The 22,695-nt window shown below is 42.7% G+C and overlaps 1 protein-coding gene and 1 non-coding gene across 9 annotated transcripts in view; both read left to right on the forward strand.

Annotated features, from left to right (window-relative positions):
• Positions 1-22,695, forward strand: part of PPP2R5C (protein phosphatase 2 regulatory subunit B'gamma) — a 175,825-nt gene that overhangs the window by 33,002 nt on the left and 120,128 nt on the right. Inside the window, exon 1 of one of the 8 annotated variants that reach the window (XM_010352358.3) lies at positions 12,620-15,362. The exons of 5 other annotated variants lie outside the window; for them this stretch is intronic. In XM_010352358.3, the coding sequence (XP_010350660.1) occupies positions 15,269-15,362 (94 nt within the window). In that variant the 5' untranslated portion in view covers positions 12,620-15,268. Of the gene's footprint in view, positions 1-12,619; positions 15,363-22,695 lie in introns of those variants that run through there. 2 more of the 8 variants (XM_010352360.3, XM_074394312.1) reach the window with 2 other exon arrangements.
• Positions 8,785-8,889, forward strand: LOC120361436 (U6 spliceosomal RNA). The gene has a single exon (XR_005577628.1). It is a non-coding gene; the product is annotated as a U6 spliceosomal RNA (small nuclear RNA).

Consider the following 22,695-nt stretch of genomic DNA (forward strand, 5'->3'; position numbering starts at 1 on the left):
GTCTGAGAGAGGGCTGGCACCTTGTGATGTTTGCCTCCTGCAAGAGTATGCTGTGACTGTTTTCCAGGGCCACTCTCGTGTCCTTTAAGGCTGTTTTTAAGTTTCCCTTGTCGGTTTTGCACATCTCTTACTTAGTTAATGCCTAGATAATTATCATTGCTGTTGTAAATGGGGTCTTTTCTTCCATTGTGTTCTAGTTACTAGTTGTTTCTGTGAAGGCTTTTGATTTGGGGGCTTGCTTTCATAACCTGCCTCCTTACTGAATTACCTCATTGTTTGCAGCAGTTTTTCAGTTGATTAATTAGAGCATTGCACATAATTTCACCTCTGTTCCTAATTGTAAACTCCCATGTCTTTCTCTCCATTTGACAAATAAATTGAGTAATATAATTTCAGTAAAATGTTACATAGTAGCAGTGAGAGTGGGCATACTTGTCTTGTTTCTGACATTAGTGGGAATGGGAGACATGATTTTTAGCAACTATTTATTATTTCATTCTGTGGATACACTAGTTTTTCAGCTAATACAAATGTGGTATTCTGTTAACCTTTTGTTATTGTTGTTCACATCTTTGAACTTTTCTTTAAGCCTGATTAAGGAAGTACGGGATCAAAAAGCAGGCATTTTCAGAAACCCTTAATAGATACCATCCACACACTTTCCAGAGAGTGGCACCATATACTTATACTCTCCCCAGAGAGTGTATGAGATGCCTGTCATCATACCTCTTCAATGCTGAGATCATATAAAAGTTTTAGTTATTACGGCCGGGCATGGTGGCTCACGCCTGTAATCCCAGTGCTTTGGGAGGCGGAGGCGGAAGGATCACAAGGTCAGGAGTTAGAGACCAGTGGCTAATATGGTGAAACCCCATCTCTACTAAAAAGTACAAAAATTAGCTGGGTATGGTGGTATGCGCCTGTAGTCCCAGCCACTCGGGAGGCTGCGACAGAGTGAGACTGTCTTAAAAAAAAAAAAAAAAAAAAAAAGTTTTAGTTATTTGATAAGTAGAAAATGGTATTTCATATTTTTATTTTTTTTTAACAGTGAGGTTGAATGTAGCCTTCAGACCTGTTCATTGAAAGATTATTCTGAATTAATGCCTTCATTTAACATTTTTGGACTGTAAGGTGGAAGTGTTAAATGTTAAAAGAGATCCTTTTTAAAAAGATACTTATCGGAGGAGTAAATTAATCATGGATTTGTTTTTTAAGGCCATTTTTAGAAAAGACAAGACTGGGAGAAGTCAAAGTTATAGTGGAATAATGCAGGGCAATTGACTAGAGACCCTGGGGCAAAAGACTTGCTGAAGATTTGGCCTTTTGTGAAAGAAGTCGTTATATTAATGTTAGAATTTACTTGAATTGTTTAAAATTGGCTTTTGAATAACAGTTAAATATTTTATATGTTTTGCTCTCTTCTTGTGCAAATACAATACTTTGCCCTCATTCAACGCAGTTTATTTTCTTTTTTTGAGACTGGGTCTCAAACTGTCACCCAGGCTGGAGTGTGATGGCACGATGTCAGCTCACTGCAGCCTGGACCTCCCAGGCTCAAGCGGTCCTCCCAGCTCAGCCTTCCAAGTAGCTGGGACCACACGTGTGCACCACCGTGCACAGCTAATTTTTGTATTTTTAGTGGAGACGGACGGGATTTTGCCATGTTGCCTAAGCTGGTCTCGAACTGTCCTGGGCTCAAGTGATCCGCCCACATCTACCTCCCTAAGTGCTAGGATTACAGGTGTGAGCCCCACTGCGCCCTGCCTATTTTTTGATACAATTCAAAGTCTTACCATAAAAGTAGAGGTCTGACTGCTTACAAATGAATTATGCATATATTTACAGGAGCTCTGGCTTCTTGCCTGTTAGTTGAAGAATAATAAAAATGGACTGTGTGGAAGTTATCAGAGTGCCTGCTGCTCTTCCAGTTGGCTTAGAAACAGCCGAACAGGGAAGCTCTGCTTTCATTAGTCTTTTCTTCTCTCACATGTTTTGATTTTTGTGTCTTCTCATGATTACCTGTGATAATGAGAGGACACAGTCCCTGGATTGGTGAAGCAGTTCACACTGGCCATCTGTGCTGCTCAGAGCAAGGGGAGGTGCTCAGAGTAATGATCCAAGGTGGCCCTTGCCCTCAGGGAACCAGCAGGCCCAGAGTCACAGTGGTGGTCTAGCTTCAGCCCCGCTGCGCCACAGAGAGGCACCACCACAGCCACCCCCTCTTTGGAACCCTGGGGAGCCTGTTGCCTGCCAGACAGCCTGAGCCCAACCAGCCTGCCGAGCCCCTCCAGGGTACCCCTGTCCATGGCCCAGGGGCCGCACACAGGACCTTGGCTGTTACTCCATGGTCAGTTTCAGCTCTGCCTGGGTGGCACCCGTGGGGTTTGGTTTCCAGCTGGCAGCTGTAATCTCAGCTCATTACCACACACAGAGGCTGCTCCTTGGACATTCCCATCCTCTGTCTGGTGCAGCACCCTGCTGCCTGTACTCTTCAAGTGTTTCCTGAACTGCCCTGGCCCTCATCTGAACAAAATATATATATAGATATATACATGTTAAAACATATTTATTATTTTAATCATTCAAAAGTGTACAATTTAGTGGCATTAAATAATTCAAAATGCTGTACACCCATCACCACTATCTATACCCAGAACCTTTTCATCATCCCCAACAAAAACTCCATTAAACAGTAAGTCACTGTCTCCCCATTCTACTTTGTGTCTCTATGATTTTGCCCATGGTAGGAGCCTCTTGTAAGTGAAATTGTACACTATCTGTCCTTCTGTGCCTGGCTTATTTCCCTCAACATCATGTCGTCCAGGTCCTCCCACGCTGTAGTACGTGCCAGACCCTCGCTCCCATCAAAGGCTGATGCCATCCCACTTTGATGACGGACACGTGTATTCCCTCATTAGCGGATGTGCGTATGGGTTGCAGAGCATGTCACACACATTCACTCAGTACACATGTTAACAGTTGTGTGCTTGTCTGCCTGTGTTGTCCATTCGAGCACCTGCCAAGGACCCAGGTAACACACAGTGTGTCTCCCTGCAAAGGAATGAAAAGCCCTCCTAGCCCCTCGGCCCTCTTTCTCTGCCCCCTCCACTTTCACAGAGATGGTTGTGGCGCCACCTCTCGTGGGGTGGCCAAAATCCCAGCAAGGCACACTACTCCCTTCACCTCCCTCCGCCTTGGATTTCCAGAAGCAAAATGAGGCTTCGGACTCATTTGACCTACTGTGCAGGTTTCTAAGGGTGTCAGCGAATTAAAAAAAAAAAAAAAAAATTAGCATAAAAGCACTCGGATGTATGCATACTTTTACTTCACGTTGGTTCCTTATGTTCTTAAAACAAGGAAGAAGTGTGAGTACTTACTTTGGATTGAAAGGTTTCCCAGACTAGCTGTAGGAAGTATAAAAGTAAGCCAAGGTCTCACATACAGCCCAGTGCTCTGGGTAGATTTCACTTCATCTGCTCCACTCACCTACGCTGAGCTTCCCTGTGGACAAGCTCTTCCGTCCTCTTTAATCACTCACAGGCCTCGCTCACCCAGCAACAAGTGTCTGTCCCTGTGTCCTTGCTGTTGGCAAGCAGAAGTTCCCTGGCAGCCTTTGAACATAGCTGAATGCTAGGTATCTTTGATCTGTCTAAGGAAAAAGTCTATTTTAAACTGTGAAGTGAAGCCAATTTTTTTAGGTCAGATTCTTACCCAACAAAGCATACATCATTTATGCTCATATAGTTTCCAGTTTAAAAAAAAAAAACAAACAGTGCTGGGTAGCACAGTGTCAGTGCACTGTGGTCATGATGTCACAGTTCTCTAGGTTCAGAACACCAGCTTTCTGTTAATTGCTATACAACTTCTTCACTAAAACAGAAGCATATTTAATTTGCCTACAAAATTGCTTGGAGAGACTTAAAAAATAAAACCTTCACCTGAATGTAGAAATGAAAATTTGAAAGTTTTATTCAGAAATACTACCTGGAGTGGGATGTATTTACAGGCAGTTTGTTTTTAAGTAAAGAATAAAACAGTGACAGAGGGATCAGAGAATAAAGAACAACTCCTTTTAAAGCCAAGCACAGTGGCGTGCACCTGACTTCTCAGCTACTCACTAGGCTGAGGAGGGGGAGAATCATGAATTCAAGGCCAGCCTGGGCAAAATAGGGAGACCTTGTTTCCAAAAAAAATATGAAATAAAGAATTATTTCTTTTCAAACCTTCATTACTGTCTAGTCCAAAGATTATTGTAGCTATAGCATTCGACGGGAGACTGCTGAGCACTGTGGGCTTGGTGGCCCATCGAACTGTGGAAGGCACACTGGGAGGGCCAGGCCCAGCAGAGCGCCCTTCCTCAGTCCTCGCTCAAGCCCTTCACATGCAGCCGTAGCCTCAGGAGAGCTTCAGGACACTGCCGTGAGCCTGATCACAGGTGGTGAGTGGAAGGCGTCCACTCCTTAGCAAGTGCATCACGGGAGGCCTGGGAAGGGGTCTGTGTTCAGGAGAGTGGGGAGTGCTGTTCTTGAGATGATTTCACGGTGTATCCCTCTTGATTATGTGCTCCAGGGAAGAGATGTAAAGGGTGGCAAGGTGGTTTTGTAAGATCAGCATTGGGTGCGACTGCTCGATTCATTCATTCAGACATTTGATGGAACAGCATGCCGGCCATTCTCTAGGAGCTGGACCGAGGGAGAGCTTGTGATCCGAGCCACAGACCAGGCGGGAAGAGGAAGCCTGCCCAGATGAGGGTTGTCTAAGCAGAGATTGCTCAGGAGGCTCTGCTGCATCCTCACGTCACAGCTGAAGGGGTCTTTCTGTTGGCAGGTGGCCAGCGTTTTCTAGTGGGACAGTGCCCACTGCTTCCTGCATTTTGCTGTGATAGCCAGAGCTGCGTTTAGTTGTGTCTTGCCTCAGTCCCTCCCAAGCTCTCCCCATCAACTTAGTGTGGGGAGTGCACTCCATATATGATGCTGGCTTCTTTTAACCTGAGGGGTTAGGGAGATCACATATACGCCTTTTTACAGGTGAGGAAAAGGCCAGCGGGAGCTTATTGAAGGCAGTCCCTCTCCCCATGCTGAGCTGTCCCCTCTGTCCAGCCCCTTCCTGAGCAGGTGATGAAAATATGTCCCAGTGTGAGTGACGTGGTTGCATTATGAGCCTCTTCGGGGTTGCATTTACTGAGAGTTTGTTTCATCAGTGTGGAAAGTACTCTGGAGACCAGTTGAGCCCTGATAGCTTCAATGAGCGTACAGACTCAATGCAAGGATGACAGACTTACAGGAGAAGATTCAGGTGGTTCAGAACTGATTTAAGACAGGGAGTCAACCTCCTCTAATCTGTTGGTTCCGTTTTTCATGGCTCATTTCAGCTAACTTTTATTTGTGTTTTTTACGAACCTGATCTCGTTTATCCATCACATTCAGTCCTGTGGGGCGGATTTCCTTGGTTCCCATTATAGCCCTTTCTCTGTTCTTAGCATGTGCCTAAGAGACAGTGTTCATCAAGGGATTCTCCCTGCAGCAACTTAATCTATATCTGTTTTTAAAAATTATTTTTAGGCCAGGTGTGATGGCTCATGCCTGTAATCCCAGCAATTTGGGAGACCAAGATGGGTGGATCCCTTGAGTCTAGGAGTTTGAGACCAGCCTGGACAACCCTGTCCCTGCAAAAAAAATTTTTTAATGAGCCAGGCATGCTGGTGGGTGCCTGTAGTCCCAGCTACGTGGGAGGCTGAGGTGGGAGGATCAGTTGAGCTCAGGAGGTCGAGGTTTCAGTGAGCCATGATCATGCCACTAGGTTCCAGGGTGATAGAGTGAGACCCTGTCTCAAAAAAATAATGTGTTTTTAAAAAATTGTTACTTTTGGCCAGGTGTGGTGGTTCACGCCTATAATCCTAGATCCGCAGGCAAATCACCTGAGCTCAGGAGTTCAAGACCAGCCTGGGCAACATGCTGAAACCCCATCTCTACTAAAAGTACAAAAAATTAGCCAGGCATGGTGGCATGTACCTGTAATCTCAGCTACTCAGGGGGCTGAGGCACAAGAATCACTTGAACCCAGGAGGCACGGGTTGCAGTGAGCCAAGATTATGCCATTCCAGTTCACCCTGGGCAACAGAGCAAGACTCTGTCTCAAAAATAGAATAATAAAATAAAATAATCACTTCTAAGATTACCTGTAATAGCTCCGAAAGTACTATGTGCTTGTTTTGGCAATGCTGAAAAAAACAAGGAAGTTTTAGAAGTAAAAAACATCCATATGATCCTACAACCTCACTGCTGGGTATATATCCAAAAGAAAGGAAATCGGCATCTCACGGCGCCACATGCACTGCCGTGTTTACTGCAGCACCACTCACAATAGCCAAGAAATGGAATCAACCTAAGTGTCCATCAATGGATGAATGACTAAACAAAATGTAGGACATATACACAATGGAATATTATTCAGCCATGAAAAAGAATAGAAACCTGTCGTTTGCAGCAACATGGATGGCACCAGAAGAGACTGTATTACATGAAATAAGCCAGGCACAAAGAGACAAATATCAAGTGATCCTACTCATGTGGGAGGTTAAAAAAAAAAAAAGGGATCTCATGGAGGTAGAGTGGAGAATGCTGGTTACAGAGGCTGGGAAGGGAAGGTGGGGAGAAAAGGAGGAAGGGCTACAAAAATACAGTCAGAAGGAGTAAGTTCTAGAATTCAAGAGGAATTGTAGAGGAACTGTAGTTAACAATAATTGATTATATCTTTCAAAGGAGCTGGAAGAGAAGGATTGTAATGTTTCCAACACAAAGAAAAGATACATGCTGGTGGTGACAGACATCTCAGTTACCTTGACGTGGTCATTACATGTTGTTAACAGGTATCAAAATATCACATGTCCCTTCCAAATATGCACAACTGTTATATGTCAGTTTTCAAAAAGAAAATTTCATACCCATGCCACCCAGCAATGACACTGTGGATATTTTGAGAATGATTCTTCTTATGATCATACTATTTCTAATTATATACTGCCGCTTGCACTTATATTTTCATTTTATAAATTTACAAGTATTTCTGATGGATGTGTAATATTTCACTAGGTATGTGGGATAATCCCTTTGGCATTACTTTCTAGTATTTTAGAACCATAAATAAAACATGATGCTCTCAAAAAGAGTAAGATAGAAATAAAGTTATCAAGGAGAGAAGAGACTTGTAAGACTTGTACACTGCAATCTATGAAATGTTACTGAAAGAAAAAAATACACCAATCAATGGAAAAACATCTCTTGTTTATGGATTGGAAGACTTAATATAGTTAAGATGTCAATCGTACCCAAAGCAATCTACAAATTCGGTGCAATTCCTATTAAAATTTTTACAATATCCTTTTCCAGAAATAGCAAAGTCCCTCGTAAGATTCATAGGGAGTATCAAAGGGATAAGCAGTCTTGAAAAAGAAGACCAAAGTAAGAACTCATAGATTCTGATTTTCAAACTTACAGCAAAACTACAGCAATCAAGACTGCAGTACTGGCATAAAGACGAGCCCAGAAAGAAACCCTCATATAGGGGGTCAAATGAGTTTCGACAAGGGTGCCATTCAATGGGGAAACCATTCAATGGAGACCATTCAATGGGGAAAATGCAGTCTTTTCAACAAATGGGGTTGGGAAAACTGGGTACTTACATGCAAAACAATGAAGTGGGACGCTTACCTTCACAACACATACAAAGATTAATCAAAATGGACTAAACACCTAAACATAAGCGTTAAAACCTGCCTGGCATGGTGGCTAATGCCTGTAATCCCAGTACTTTGGGAGGCCGTGGCAGGTGTATCACTTGAGGTCAGGAGTTCAAGACCAGCCTGGCCAACATGATGAAAACCCATTTTTACTAAAAATACAAAAATTAGCCAGGCTTGGTGGCACACACCTGTAATCTAAGCTACTCAGGAGGCTGAGGCAGGAGAATCACTTAAATCCAGGAGGCGAAGGTTTCAGTGAGCCAAGATCATGCCACTGCACTCCAGCCTGGGCAACAGAGCAAGACTCCATCTCAAAAAAAAAAGTTAAAACTGTAATGTTTGAGAAGAAAACATTGGGGAAAGATTTCATGACACTGGATTTGACAATGATTTCTTGCCTATGACACCAAAAGCTCAGGCAACAAAAATAAATTGGAGTACATAAGAATTTAAAACTTCTCTGCATTAAAGGGCCCAGTCAGCAAGGTGGAAAGGCAGGCCACAGAATGGGAGGAGATACTTGAAAAATCATGTAACTGATAAGGACTTAAAATCTACAATATATAGAGAACTCCTACAACTCAGCAAAACAGCTTGATTTTTTTAAATGTGTGAAATATTTAGAAATTTCTCCAAAGAATATAATTTCTGCAAATTACCAATAAGCACCAGGAAAATATTCTCAACATCTCTGTCATTAGGAAAATGAAAATCAAAATTACAGTAAGATACTTCACCCCCACTAGGATGGCTGCTATTTAAAAACAAAAACAAAAACAGAGCCAAGGCAGGTGGATCGCTTGAGCTCAAGAGTTTGAGACCAGCCTGGGCAACATGGCGAAACCCCATCCTCCGTCTCTACTAAAAATACAAAAACTAGCTGGGTGTGGTGGCACATGCCTGTGGTCCCAGCTACTCAGGAGGCTGAGGTGAGAGGATTGCTTGAGCCCAGAGGGTCAAGGCTGCAGTGAGCCAAGATCATGCCACTACACCCCAGCCACGGTGACAGAGCAAGACCCTCCCTGTCTCTAAAAATAAAAATAGTGCTTGCTTCAGCAGCACATACACTAAAATTGGAATGATACAAAGATTAGCCCGGCCCCTGCACAAGGATGACATGCAAATTCCTGAAGCAGTTCTATATTTTTAATAAATGGTGTTGAGAAAACTGGACATTCATATGCAGAAGAATGAAACTAGACCTCTCTCACCATATACAAAAATCAAATCAAAATGGATTAAGGCAATCTAAGACCTCAAACTATGTTGCTGCTATAAGAAAACACTGGAGAAAATCTTCAGGACGTTGGTCTAGGCAAAAATTCCTTGAGCAATGCCCCACAAGCACAGTCAACCAAAGCAAGCAGGAACAAATGGGATCGCATCAGGTTACAAAGCTTCTGCACAGCAAAGGATACAATCAGTAAAGTGAAGAGACGACCCAAAGAATGGGAGAAAATATTTGCAGACTAGCCATCTGACAAGAGATTAATAACCAGAATATATAAGGAGCTCAAACAACTCTATAGGAAAAAAAATTAATAATCTGATTAGAAGATGGACAAAAGATTTGAGTAGACATTTCTCAGAAGACACACAAATGGCAAACAGGCATATGAAAAGGTGCTCAACATCATTGATCATTAGAGAAATGCAAATCAAAACTACAATGAGATATCATCTCATACCAGTTAAAATGGCATATCCAAAAGACAAGAACAAATGCTGGAGAGGATGTGGGGAAAAGGGAACCCTTGTTCACTGTTGGTGGGAATGTAAATTAGTATAACCACTATGAAGAACGTTTTGGATGTTGCTCAAAAAACTAAAACTTGAGCTACCATATGATTTAGCAATCCCACTGCTGGGTACGTACCCAAAAGACAGAAATCAGTGTATCTAAGAGGTATCTGCAGTCCTATGTTTGTTGCGGCACTATCGACAATAGCTAAGATTTGGAAGCAATCTACATGTCCATCAACAGATGAATGAACAAGAAAACGAGATCCAGTCATTAGCAACATGGATGGAACTGGAGATCTATGAGATAAGCCAAGCACAGAAAGACAAACATCACATGTTCTCACATAGTCATGGGATTTAAAAATCAAAACAGTTTAACTTATGGACAGAGAGAGTAGAACGGTTACCAGAGACTGGGAAGAACAGTTGGGCGGGGTGGGGGGGCGGCGCTGGTCAATAGGTAGAAAATAAGTTAGAATAAATAAGACCTATTACTTGACAGCACAACAGGGCATCTATAGTGAACAGTAACTTAATGGAACATTTTCAAATAACGCTAAGAATGTAATGGGATTGTTTGTAATTCAAAGGATAAATGCATGAGGGGACAAATACTGCCTACTCCATGATGTGCTGCTTTCACATTGTATGCCTGTATCAAAACACCTGATGCGTCTCTTAAATAAATACACCTATGTACCCACAAAAATTAAAAATAAGTTTTAAAAAATAAGTGTTAGTGTCCTCGTGGAGAAATTGGAACTGTTGTGTGCTGTGCTGTCTCCTGTTTGAAATGGAGTCTCACTCTGTAGCCCAGGCTGGTGTGCAGCGATGTGATCTTGGCTCACTGCAGCCTGCCTCAGCCTCCTGAGTAGCTGGGACTACAGGCATGCACCATCAGGCCCGGCTCATTTTTTAATTTTTAGTAAAGATAGGCCTTCATAATATTGGCCAGGCTGGTCCCGAACTCTTGACCTCAAGTGATCTGCCTGCTTCAGCCTCCCAAAGAAAGTGCTGGGATCACAGGTGTGAGCCACCACGCCCAGCCCCATGTACTATCAGTGGGAATGTGAAATGGCACAGCCACTGTGGAAAACAGTATGGCAGTTCCTCAAAATATTACAGATATGCCTCAAAACTATGTATAGTTATTATGCATCAATTAGAAATAAATAAACACAATGGGAAAGAAATAAAAATGGAACTAGCTTGGGTATACACCTCAAAGAACTGAAAACAGGTGCATCAGCAGGTACTTGTAGACCCATGTTCATGGCAACGCTACTCACAGTGGACAGAAACTTTAGTCTGTGCCAGTGGAATATCATTTGGCCCTTTAAAGGAAGGAAATTCTGACACTTGCTACAACATGGATGAACCTTGCAGACATTATGCTAAATGAAATAAGCCAGTCCCAAAAGGACAAACGCTGTAAGATCCCTTTCTATGAAGTACCTAGAGTAGACAAGTTGATAGCGACTGAAAGTAGAATAGTGGTTGCCGGGACTAGGACGGGGAATGGAGTTACTGTTTAATGGGATGGAGTGTCCGTTCTGCAAGATGAAGAGTTCCATGGCTGGATGGTGGTGAGGGCAGCATGACGCTGAATGTGCTGTATGCTGAAAAACAGTGAAGATGGTAAATTCTGTGTTTATGTGTATTTTAGTACAATTTCTATTTATTTTTTGTTTTTACTTTAAGTTCTGGGATACATGTGCAAAACGTGCAGGTTTGTTACATAGGTATACATGTGCCACAGGGGTTTGCTGCGCCTATCAATCCGTCATCTAGTTTTTAAGCCCAGCGTGCATTCGGTGTTTGTCCAAATGGTCTCCCACCCCTTGCCCACCACCTCCTGATAGGCCCAGGTGTATGATGTTCCCCTCCCTGTGTCCATGTGTTCTCATTGTTCAACTCCCACTTATGAGTGAGAACATTCAGTGTTTGGTTTTCTGTTCCTGTGTTAGCTTGCTGAGAATGATGGTTTCCAGCTTCATCCATGTCCCTGCAAAGGACATGAATGCATCCTTTTTTATGGCTGCATAGTATTCCATGGTGTATATGTGCCCCATTTTCTTTATTCAGTCTATCACTGATGGACATTAGGGTTGGTTCCAAGTCTTTGCTATTGCAGATAGTGGCACAATTTTTCAATGATTGTTTTTTACTCAATTATAATAACATTTTTAACTCCTTGTATTTATAGCATTTATATTTCCTTTTGCTTGCTTTTGCAGGGAACATACAGAAATTTGTGATTTTAAGGCTGGGCATGGTGGCTCATGCCTGCAATCTCAGCACTTTGGGAGGCTGAGGCTGGAGGACCATTTGAGCCCAGGAGTTAAAGACTATTTTGGGCAACATTGTAGAAATCTCATCTCTACTGAAAATGAAAAAATAAAAAATGAGCAAGTGCGGTGACGGTGACGCAAGCCTGTGGTACCAGCTATGCAGGAGGCTGAGGCAGGAGGACCACTTGGGCCCAGGAGGTCAAGGCTGCAGTGAGCAGAGATCATACCACTTCACTCCAGCCTGGGGACAGGGCAGGACCCTGTCTCCAAAAAACCAAACCACAGAAATCTGTCATTTTTAAAATGAGCGCTATTCCTGAGGGGTTTGTTCAGAGGTATTTAAGTGTTCTTTTTTTTTTTTTTTTTTTGGCTTGAGAATTGATTATTTACTTTCCTTTACTTCTAAAAATTATAGGATTTGGGGGGTGTGGTTTTGATTTATTTTTATTCAACTGTTTAAGCCATCTCAAATTTTATTTTGGTGTGATGTTAAAAGACTTAAATTGCCTTTTTCTGCATATATTTAATCAGTTGTCTGCCCCAAGATTGCCAACCACTTATCTAATTTTTCCCCTTCCACTGATTTGAGATACATTCTTTTTTTTTTTTTTTTTGAGACGGAGTTTCGCTCTTGTTGCCCAGGCTGGAGTGCAATGGCGCGATCTCAGCTCACCGCAACCTCCGCCTCCTGGGTTCAGGCAATTCTCCTGCCTCAGCCTCCTGAGTAGCTGGGATTACAGGCACGCGCCACCACGCCCAGCTAACTTTTTGTATTTTTAGTAGAGACGGGGTTTCACCATGTTGACCAGGATGGTCTCGATCTCTTGACCTCGTGATCCACCCGCCTCGGCCTCCCAAAGTGCTGGGATTGAGATACATTATTTATTACAATATTACATTTGTGTCAACATAGTTCTCAGTCTGGGGCTGTGGCTTCTGTTCCATTCATCTGCCTCTTTTGCCCTGTCACACTGTCATTAATCCCACAGCTTTATAGTTCGGTAGGACTAGCCTTTCTCATTAGTAGTGTTCTCCTTCTTCTTCTTCTTTTATTTTTGCAGGTGAACTTTAGAATCGTTTTGTTAAGCACCTGGAAAACTAAGAGGCCCACCTGAATTTTAATTGGAAATACTTTAAACCTGTAGATCAGTTTGGGGAAAATTATCAGTGTAGCTACAGTATTTATATTTCCAATTCAGAAGTATACCTTACCTTTATTCAAGTCTTTTTTTTTTCTTCTCTCATATTATTTGTTTATTTATTTCTATCTTAGAGTCTGTTTTATCAGTGATGGCCAGATCAGCTTTGGAGTTCTTTAAAGAACCACTTTACATGCATAAGGTTTCAAAACAGCGTGGAGCAAATCACTAATAAAGGCGAGATCCTTTGATCTGAGATCATTAGGAAAAATACATCAAAAACTGCCTTCACTGTTTCTTTGACTCCTATTCCACATATTACATATAAAGCTCTTAGGAGCCTTTCCCCCTTATTTCTGTATTCCCATTCACCAGCACAGTCTTAGGACAGGCACATTTTTTCATCTTATCTTGTATGAAATATTAAATCATTGGAGGGCAGGTCTCTGTCTCTTTAAAGCCCAGATATTCAATAAGCATCTGCTCCTGGCTCCTTCCTAAGCCCCTGAACGCCTCGTTCCTAATTGTGGCTGAGTTCATCTGGCATCACTCGGAGGCGGCGGCGACCGGGGTGTGTGGCAACACCGGGGTGCTTCTTAGTGGTCATTGGTCGGCGTCAGTGCTTCTTAGTGGTCATTGGTGTCCCCTCCAGACAGACAATCAAGAGGTCAGCAGTGAAGGCTCAGAGGCAAGAGGGCAGCTAAGATCTAAATTCCTGTTACCCAACTGAAAGCACGTGCCCCCCCCCACCTCCTTTTTTAAAAAACTTATATTTGCTGTTTAGATAGCAGCGAAGCCAGGGCAGGTATGAGGCCGGCATCCTGCTGCCCTCCTGCTAAAAATCAGATCATCTCCTGGCCAGCCATGGAATCCAGCAGTGTCTGTCAGCTCTGGGGAAGAGGGGGAAGGGTAGGATCTGGCTTGGTTTTATCTATTTATTTACTTTAATTGCTATTGATACACACAATGAAAGCTCCATTCCTTCTTGTGAGGCAGTCCTGAAAGGTGGCAGCGGTTCCCTTACTCATTGAATGCATCTGGCGCTGAACCCGCAGCTGGAACCTCGAACCCTAGCTGTGTTTCAGGTGTTTCTTACTCGCCTATGAATTATGTTTAGGAACTAAAGGGCTTTTGCATTGTTCACAAGCGAGGAAAAGGGTGGGGGAGTTGTGTAAAGGGAGCCATCGTTTGGACAGACTTTCTTGTTGGTGTGAAGAAAGGAGGAATTTTTTTCACTTCTGCCTGCCAGAGAGGCTTTTCTTACAGTTTGTTTTCATTTGGAACTACTAATAACACCGATTTTTGGAGGGAATCATCTCACCACACCCCTTATGGGATCCTACAGTACTCCAGAAAGAATGTTTTTCTCCTTGGAATAGCTTTTTACGGGAACCTTTTCTGAAGATAGAAAATTAAGATCTGAATAGTAGCTTTTAATAATAGTCCCATAAAAATAAGTGAAATATCTTTAAACTTAAACAAAATATCTAAAACTTAAAAAGTATTTAATATGTCAGCATCTTTGCAATACAAAAATAACCATGCTGCATTTTATTTTATGCCTTTTGCTCCCACGGCCAGGTGATATAAATCCTTCAATTTGTGTCACTTTCTAGCTATCGAATATAAAGCATCTTTCATTTTCCATGTAAGTTTTTAAGCTTAATTTTTTCCGGAAAAAAAAAATAGATCTCAAGAAAAAAAGTGTTTGGGATCATAAGTTAATAACTTGCCTTGTAGGTAAGGAAAGCTGAATAAGAGTCCAAACTAATGGATTAGAATTGTGTAATATTTGAATAGCCATTTGTAAAAAACAAAACAAAACAAAACACTTGGTTGCCAGAATCCTACATAAGATGCAGATATTTAAACAATTAGAACTAGAAAGTGGAAGTTGCACAGGTGGGTATAAAATGAATGTGGGCTCCCTAGCTGGGAAATGCTAAAGTTCACGCAGACGTATACACACTTTTTTTTTTTTTTTCAGTAGCTCCCTCAGTCATTTGTTTATAGTCTGGCCAGGGTTGTGGCCTCCAGTCCTTTCCCCTAAGAGATGGGATCTTTGCCTAAAAGTTACTGAGAAACGAAGACTGCAAAAAGCCGGAAAATGCCCAAGCTTTTAATGCACACTGACAGCCAAACAGAACGCTCTTTCCGTTTGCAGTTTTTTTTTTTTTTAGTGTCATTTTAAGTTGCAGCTTCCGGCCAATCAGCGAGCTTCATGCCTGCTGACATCACGAACCAGCCAGTTCCCTCCAGCTGCAGAGAGCTTCAGTTTGTCTTTTTTTTTTAAACTAAAATGGAGGCTGGTTTCTTGCCTTAAGGAGCCCATTGCCTTTCCCGCTGAAGTCTAGATGTTGACATGTAATAAAGCGGGCAGCAGGATGGTGGTGGATGCGGCCAACTCCAATGGGCCTTTCCAGCCCGTGGCCCTTCTCCATATTCGAGGTAAGTTATTGTGTGTTTCACTGAATCGGAACCTTCCGTGGGTAGTTAATAAATGGCTATTGTGCTTCCGATAAGAAAAGCAGGAAGTCCTTTCTAGCAGAATTCACCCCTTTACGCTGCAGACTTAACCAGAGGAGGCTGGGTGTGTCACTGCAGTTTGGCATTTTACGAACTACTTACAGAATTTGAGGCTTGAAAGAGGCCTTGCATGCATAGTTCAAAGCTGGTTTTTCTGCTTTCTGCTCTCTCTCCCATCCCCCTTTCAAAGCTGTGCTGATGTCAAAGGATGTGAAGTCACTGCCCAGGGAAGGTATTGGGTGGGGGTAGGAAGGAGAGGCGGGCCCGTCGCGCCGGGCCAAGTTGTCCGTACGCAGAGTTTCTTTTACGTCTGTGTTGCTTAAATGCTGCAAAGGTTTTGTGGAGGACACATCTCTGAATTAAAGATGAATTGCAGTCAAAAAATATGCACAATTCATTGGGAAAGAACTTCCTTTAAAAGGATTGTTTTCATTCTTGCCGTGGAGCCTGAAAGAGAAATATGCTCTACTTGGAAATACTGAAATCTATTGTGGGTCATAATTTTTGAAATGTTAGCATTTTCATGGACTGTTAGGAAATATTTTGCATTTAAATAGTCTCTGTATTGCCATTTGACTTTAAAAATTTTAAATAGCAACAAGTTTTCAAGGTGTATAGAGATCACTGTTTTAATAATTAGTCTGTCTCTTTTTACTGCCTATTTTGTGTTCAAAACAATTTAAAAGCACAGTTACTGTAGTAATTAGTGGTTATATTAAACTATAGGTATCAGGGTAGTAGCTTACTTATTCTTGGTATTTTAAGATATATGAATTTTTTTGGTCATAATTGGGTGAAGTAGAAAAATGATTTTAAGCTTCATCAGATCACTTTAGAATTTATAGCATTTGGGCTGTACCGTAACAAAACAGTTTCTCAGAATCTCTTTTAAGGACATGTTTAAGGAAGGGTGGCAGCAAGGTTTCTAGGTGACTAACAATCTCTATGACTAGAACGCCAGACAAGACTTTTCAGATCCTAGGGTGTACCCAGGGACGATAAAAGCACACAAATATCCAATCTGCTGTAACAAAATGGGTGTTGCTTTTCTCTCCAAACTATCTTTAATGAAAGTGGCAATCAGCATTCAATGACCAAATTGTAGGACCGGCTATGAATTTACTGTTTTGGTAGTGCACCCAGTAAAAAGCAAAGATTGCCTGCAGGTAACATTCAGGTATTTTACCTGCAAGAACCAAATGGGCAAGAACAAAATGTAATTGTTTGATTTAAGTTAGACGTCTTTTGTTTGTTTGTTTGGAGGCAGGGTCTCACATTGTCGCCCAGGCTGGAGTACAGTGGTGTGATCACAGCTCACTGCAGCTTCCACCTCCTGGGCTCAGGGGATTCTCCCACCTCAGTTTCTCGAGTAGCTGAGACGTCAGGCATGCACTACCATGCCCAGCTAATTTTTTTTATTTTTTATTTTTTTGGTAGAGGCAGGGTTTCACTATGTTGACCAGGATGGTCTCAATCTCCTGGCCTCGTGATCCACCCGCCTTGGCCTCCTAAAGTGCTGGGATTACAGGAATGAGCCACCATGCCCAGCCTTTAATTTTTCATATTTTTTTTGTAGAGATGGGTTTTTGCCATGTTGCCCAGGTTGATCTCAAACTCCTGGGCTCAAGCGATTCTCCCACCTCGGCCTCCCAAAATGCTGGGATTACAATTAAGAGCCACTGTACCCGGCCAAATTAGTTCTTAAAAACGAGTTAGCAGTAAGATAATTTGACTGCATATAAAATGTAAATTTTTATACTTTTAAGGTACCCACTTATAAATAACATAAATCCGTTTGGTTTGTGTTTTCTGGTTTTTATTAGATACCTAATATATTACTTAGTTTTTAAATTATGAACTTATACTGAAATAGAATCATTTGATGTTATATCTTAAACCTCATTAATTTTTTTTGCTTTTGATTCCAAGACCTTATTACGGCCAGTTTGGATTTGTTGCTGTTGGTTGGGTGGTTGGTTACTTGCTAGATAGTTGTGGAGGGAAAAGGTAGTAAAGTGTATTAACCTGAAAGAGACTTGAGGTTTTTTAAGAAGGGATAACTTTCGGAGACTTCAGACTAACTTCTGACTCAAACAGTGGGGGTAATTTCTAATTTCAAAATTTGAAGAACGCTTGATTTACTCATAAAGACTTTTTGGAGCAGCCTGTTAATGTGAGATTTAGCAAAATTTGATTTATTTATTGGGCTTTAGAGTCTTAGCTTAACGTCCATTGAGCAGCTCCTGTGTGCCAAGTGCTGAGGGTCATTAAAATGATTAAGTGGCAGCCCCTGTCCCAAAGGAGGAATGGTTACATGGAGAGACCCAGCGTTAAGAGCTCTGCCACGAGAGGGCCAGAGCCAGAACGCCCCGGCAGGGAGCCCCGGACAGCAGGGGCTGGTGATGCCAGGGAGTAGAAGGAACCCAGGAGGGCTGTGCCCTGGGCTACCCTGCTCACATGGATGGGATGGATGCACTGTCCTTCCCGTTTAGGGAGGAGGGGTCTTTCCCACTGAAGGAAAAATAACTTTCCCAAGATCACACATCCTGGAAGCTTTGGAGCCAGAGTCCAAACCCAGATGGTTGGGTTGTTTTTGTTTTGAATCTTTTTTAAAAATCACTTTAAAATAGGAATGTTGGCTGCTTGAAGAACATTTTGCTTCAGGATGACAATAGTGTTTTTCCCCCAATGCCTTATTTATTTGGTTCGGTGGCCTCTTTTTGTGTAACAGTTTTGTACCTTGGTCTCATTTCTTTTTTTTTTTTTTTTTTTTTTTGAGACGGAGTTTCGCTCTCGTTACCCAGGCTGGAGTGCAATGGCACAATCTCGGCTCACCACAACCTCCGCCTCCTGGGTTCAGGCAATTCTCCTGCCTCAGCCTCCTGAGTAGCTGGGATTACAGGCACGCGGCAGCATGCCCAGCTGATTTTTTTAAATATTTTTAGTAGAGACGGGGTTTCACCATGTTGACCAGGATGGTCTCGATCTCTAGACCTCATGATCCACCCGCCTCGGCCTCCCGAAGTGCTGGGATTACAGGCTTGAGCCACCGCGCCCGGCCCATTTCTTAATCATTTTACAAATATTTATTGATCCACACCGCATGCCAGGCAGGGTTCTAACGTGGATATGAGCAGGGGCTATGGCCCGGCTTTCCCAGTTTACCACCCACTGGGGTGGGGACCAAATAAACAAGTATAAAATGACCATCTAACTGATTTGTTGTCAAGATCGCTGTGACCATTATTGTCTACCAAGTAGTCTGAAGTTTGCGATTAAAATGGTGAATTTGCATATCCTAAAAAGTTCAAGTGTGAAAGGGACATATTTTTGAGACTTAGTGTAAGCCCTTCAGTCTGTGGAAGAAGAGTCACCCGGAACTTGACGGCTGTGAATTCAGCTGGTATTGTAAATCCTCACTCTCAGCTCTGTCCAGGAGAACTGCTGCTGTGGTGGCGATGTTCTGTGCTGTCTCTGCCGCAGCCACTGCCACCAGTGACTGCTGAGCACTTAAGATGTAGAGCAGAGAAAGTGAATTTTTAACTTTAGTTATTGGAAATTTAAGTAGACACACGTGTCTGGTGGCTGCGATATGGGACGGCACAGTTCTAGACTGGAATTGTTAAACTTTTTTGGACAAGGGCCAGATTGTAAATAGTGCTGGCCTTGTGGGTGAAAGCAGCCATAGACAGTTAATGAATAGGCCTAACTGTGGTCCAGTAAAGCTTTATTTACAAACAGGCGACAGGGCGCATTTGGCCCATGGGCCATAGTTCACCAACCTTGTACTAGACTGTTCTTTGACTTTTTGAATTGCCTGTTAAGGAGAGTAAAGCATGTTTCCTTGCAGACCTTCAGTCTATTGCCTCCTCCCCATGCTGAGAAGCTGGTCCAGCCCTGATGCTGTGAGTCGTGGTGGGCAGGCCTGCTTCCCCGCTTCCAGAGCACGCTGACTTCAGCAGCCAAGTTTAGGCAGTAGGCAGTGACAGCCAAGCCAGAAAGATGGTAATGGTCAAAGAGGAAGCACAGTTTTGGGCCTCTTCCAGCTGGCCTTTATTCTGGGCTTCAAGAATGTTATTAACTGCCGTCATTTTGTTCTAGTCGTTAGCAAACTTATCCAGTGGATGAAGCTGTCTTTGAAAGACTCAGAAGTTGCTCCAACCTGGTGAGACGTTGGACAATAAGTCATTCTTTTGATGTAAACCCATTTTTTCCTGGGAAGTAGAGGTCCAGTGGAAAAGTTTATTTTCTCACAAGTACTTCCTGAGTCACCAATTCATTGAAGGTCTTCACATTTCCAATAAAAATTCATGAAAAAACATGCAAGAAGCAAGCATAGCTTCCTTGCTTTGAAAACCCATGGCTTTCATTTCCTACTGCACTAAATCTGGTGGCTTAACCTATATTAATAATAATAACAATAGCCATACATAATGCACACAGGTTGCTAAGTTAGTAACACACCCGCATGATGTGAAGTCGTAAGTACTAGTGAGAATATTCGGGCACCCTCTGTTATCTTTATTCCCCAAAATTAGGAAGGAAAGCTGTTTGAGTGATAACTAAAAAGATTCTTCAAATGATTAAGCCAGTGATTCTCTGAATAGTGCCTCAGCTCAAAATTTATACTTCCCAAACATCTATTTATTATGTAACTGTAGCTCTCTGCAAAGTGACTTTATAGAAATACACCCTTAACCTTACCCGTATCCTACCCTGTATCCAATTTCTGTGTCCTATATGTATTGTTTCTTCTGTCTCCTGGTGGTGTGGAAGGTAACCAAAGTAACAGATAACTCTCTGGGGGAAACAGGGATGGGTATGTTTGTATAAAGTCTGTACACCTTTTTGTTCATTAGTCTTACCATTAAACTTGGGTCTAATGTCTGCTGAGGAGGTTTTGGCCTTGCAGCAAAAGCTATCTTCTAAAATTTTTTATGAAAGTATGTAGAGGAATGAAAGAAAAATAGAAGTAAGGTGAGAATAGGGTGTGTGTTTTTAAACCCAGGAAAAGAATAGACAGAAACACAAAGACAGTGGTTTGGGGTACATCCTAACTTCTGGTTCCACATCAGAATTGCAAGGCGGTTCTTTTTGGACCCCACACACTGTGACAGGCTTCTGTGAACACTCGTGCTTCTTTCTCCCAGCACTCCTGCCTGTGAAGTGAGCAGGACAGTCCTAGTATTTCACCTCCCCAAGGTCACGCGGCCTAGAGGGCCCAGTCCAGGGCTGTTGGCAGCACCAGGTACATGGTCCCAAAGCTGCTACTGGTGGCTGTCCCAGAGGAAAAGCAGCATGCATTGAGCGCCTTCAGCGTGCTGGGTCATGGCAGAAACCCTGTATCTCTATATCTCTGAATCTGCTAGCACTGTGAGGCATTATAATCCTCCCCCACTCACCGCTGCCTCTGCCTTTTTTTTTTTTCTGGAAGATTAAAAAAAGGGAGCCTTTTGCCCAGGGCCACAGAGAATGTAGTGAAACAAGATCTGAGCCTCAGTCTGATAGCAAAGTTCATGTTCTTTGCTCTGCAGACGTCAGAATGTTGAGAGATGCTGGTGGAAGCTCCTGCCTCATATGTACTTTTGATTTTTACTGTTTTCTGTACAGTGGTTAATATATTTGAGTGTCTGGAGTTCAAAACTCATTTCAGGGTTGAATGGGAGTTTGTTAAAGGTTTACGTGAATACGTTGTTGGTGTTCAGGGAGAAAGTTGATATTCTTCTTACCTGTTGTCCCAGTTCTCTTACCAAATCTGTCAGATAGTAATTGTTGACTTTACTTATCTCCTCCACAAAATCAGTAGTATCCTGAGGAGAGAGAGTCCTGTAGAACTTGTTCTCCAGTGACACTGAGCATTATTCCTAGAGTAGAGGCATCAGTCATTGTCAGTGGACTGGAAATTACAATCCAGTCTTGGATTTCAAGAAATCCAATTTCTTAAAATTTCTATCAAGAAATAGCTATCCAGTATATTTCTTTCTTTCTTTTTTTTTTTTTTTTTTTTTTTGAGGCAGAGTTTCCGCTCTCGTTATCCAGGCTGGAGTGCAATGGCGCCATCTCGGCTCACAGCAACCTCCGCCTCCTGGGTTCAGGCAATTCTCCTGCCTCAGCCTCCTGAGTAGCTGGGATTACAGGCATGCACCACCATGCCCAGCTAATTTTTTTGTATTTTTAGTATTTTTAGTAGAGACGGGGTTTCACCATGTTGACCAGGATGGTCTCGATCTCTTGACCTCATGATCCACCCGCCTCGGCCTCCCAAAGTGCTGGGATTACAGGCTTGAGCCACCGCGCCCGGCCTCAGTATATTTCTTTTTTGAGATGGAGTCTTGCTCTGTCACCCAGGCTGGAGTGCAGTGGTATGATCTTTGCTCACTGCAACCTCCACCTCCCAGGTTCAAGTGATTCTCGTGCCTCAGCCTCCTAAGTAGCTGAGATTACAAGTGCCCACCACCACGCCCAGCTAATTTTTGTGTTTTTAGTAGAGACGGGGTTTCACCATGATGGCCAGGCTACTCCCGAACTCCTGAACTCAAGTGATCTGCCCGCCTCAGCCTCCCAAAGTGCTGGACTTAACAGGTGTGAGCCACCGCGCCCAGCCTATCTGGTATATTTCTTAGCTAAATACTTGATCAGTGGAATCAGAAGTTCATGAGAAGCTGTACTTTATTTTTCTCTCAATCCTCTATACAGTTAACGTATTTCAGTGAAAAACTTATAGGAGATGGCTTTTGCTGCAAGGCAAAAACCCCCTGAGCAGGCATTATGCCCAAGTTCAAGAGTTAGTCTAACCACCAAGAAGGCAACAGACTTGACACAGGTGACTGGTTGAAAGAGCAGACACAGGTGCCACTTACTCTGGGCCCAGGCACCGTTTCCTCTCCCTGTCACCCTGGAAATGTGACCGCCAAGTGGAGAAGTTCTAAACGTGGGGTAAATCGTTTCTTTCACTGACATCTTGGAGAGACACTGGCTAAAATGCATGGGGACAAACCAGTACTCCTACGGCAAGTAGAAATCTGGCTTTATTTTAGCCACTTGAATTACACATAAATCAAAAACTCTTCTAGTGTTAAAAAAAAAAGACTAAGATGTAACAGTTAAGTACAGTGAGTGACTCTGGATCAGATCCTTCTACAAAGTATAAACTCAAACCTATTAGAGATGTTCTGAAGGCAGCTGGAGAAAGTGGCTTGCAGAATGATGCTGGATGTATGGAATTATTGCTAACTTTCTAGATGTACAAAGGTGT

The sequence above is a fragment of the Saimiri boliviensis genome, chromosome 2 (assembly GCF_048565385.1).
Source record: "Saimiri boliviensis isolate mSaiBol1 chromosome 2, mSaiBol1.pri, whole genome shotgun sequence".
In the NCBI taxonomy this organism is placed as follows: Eukaryota; Metazoa; Chordata; class Mammalia; order Primates; family Cebidae; genus Saimiri; species Saimiri boliviensis.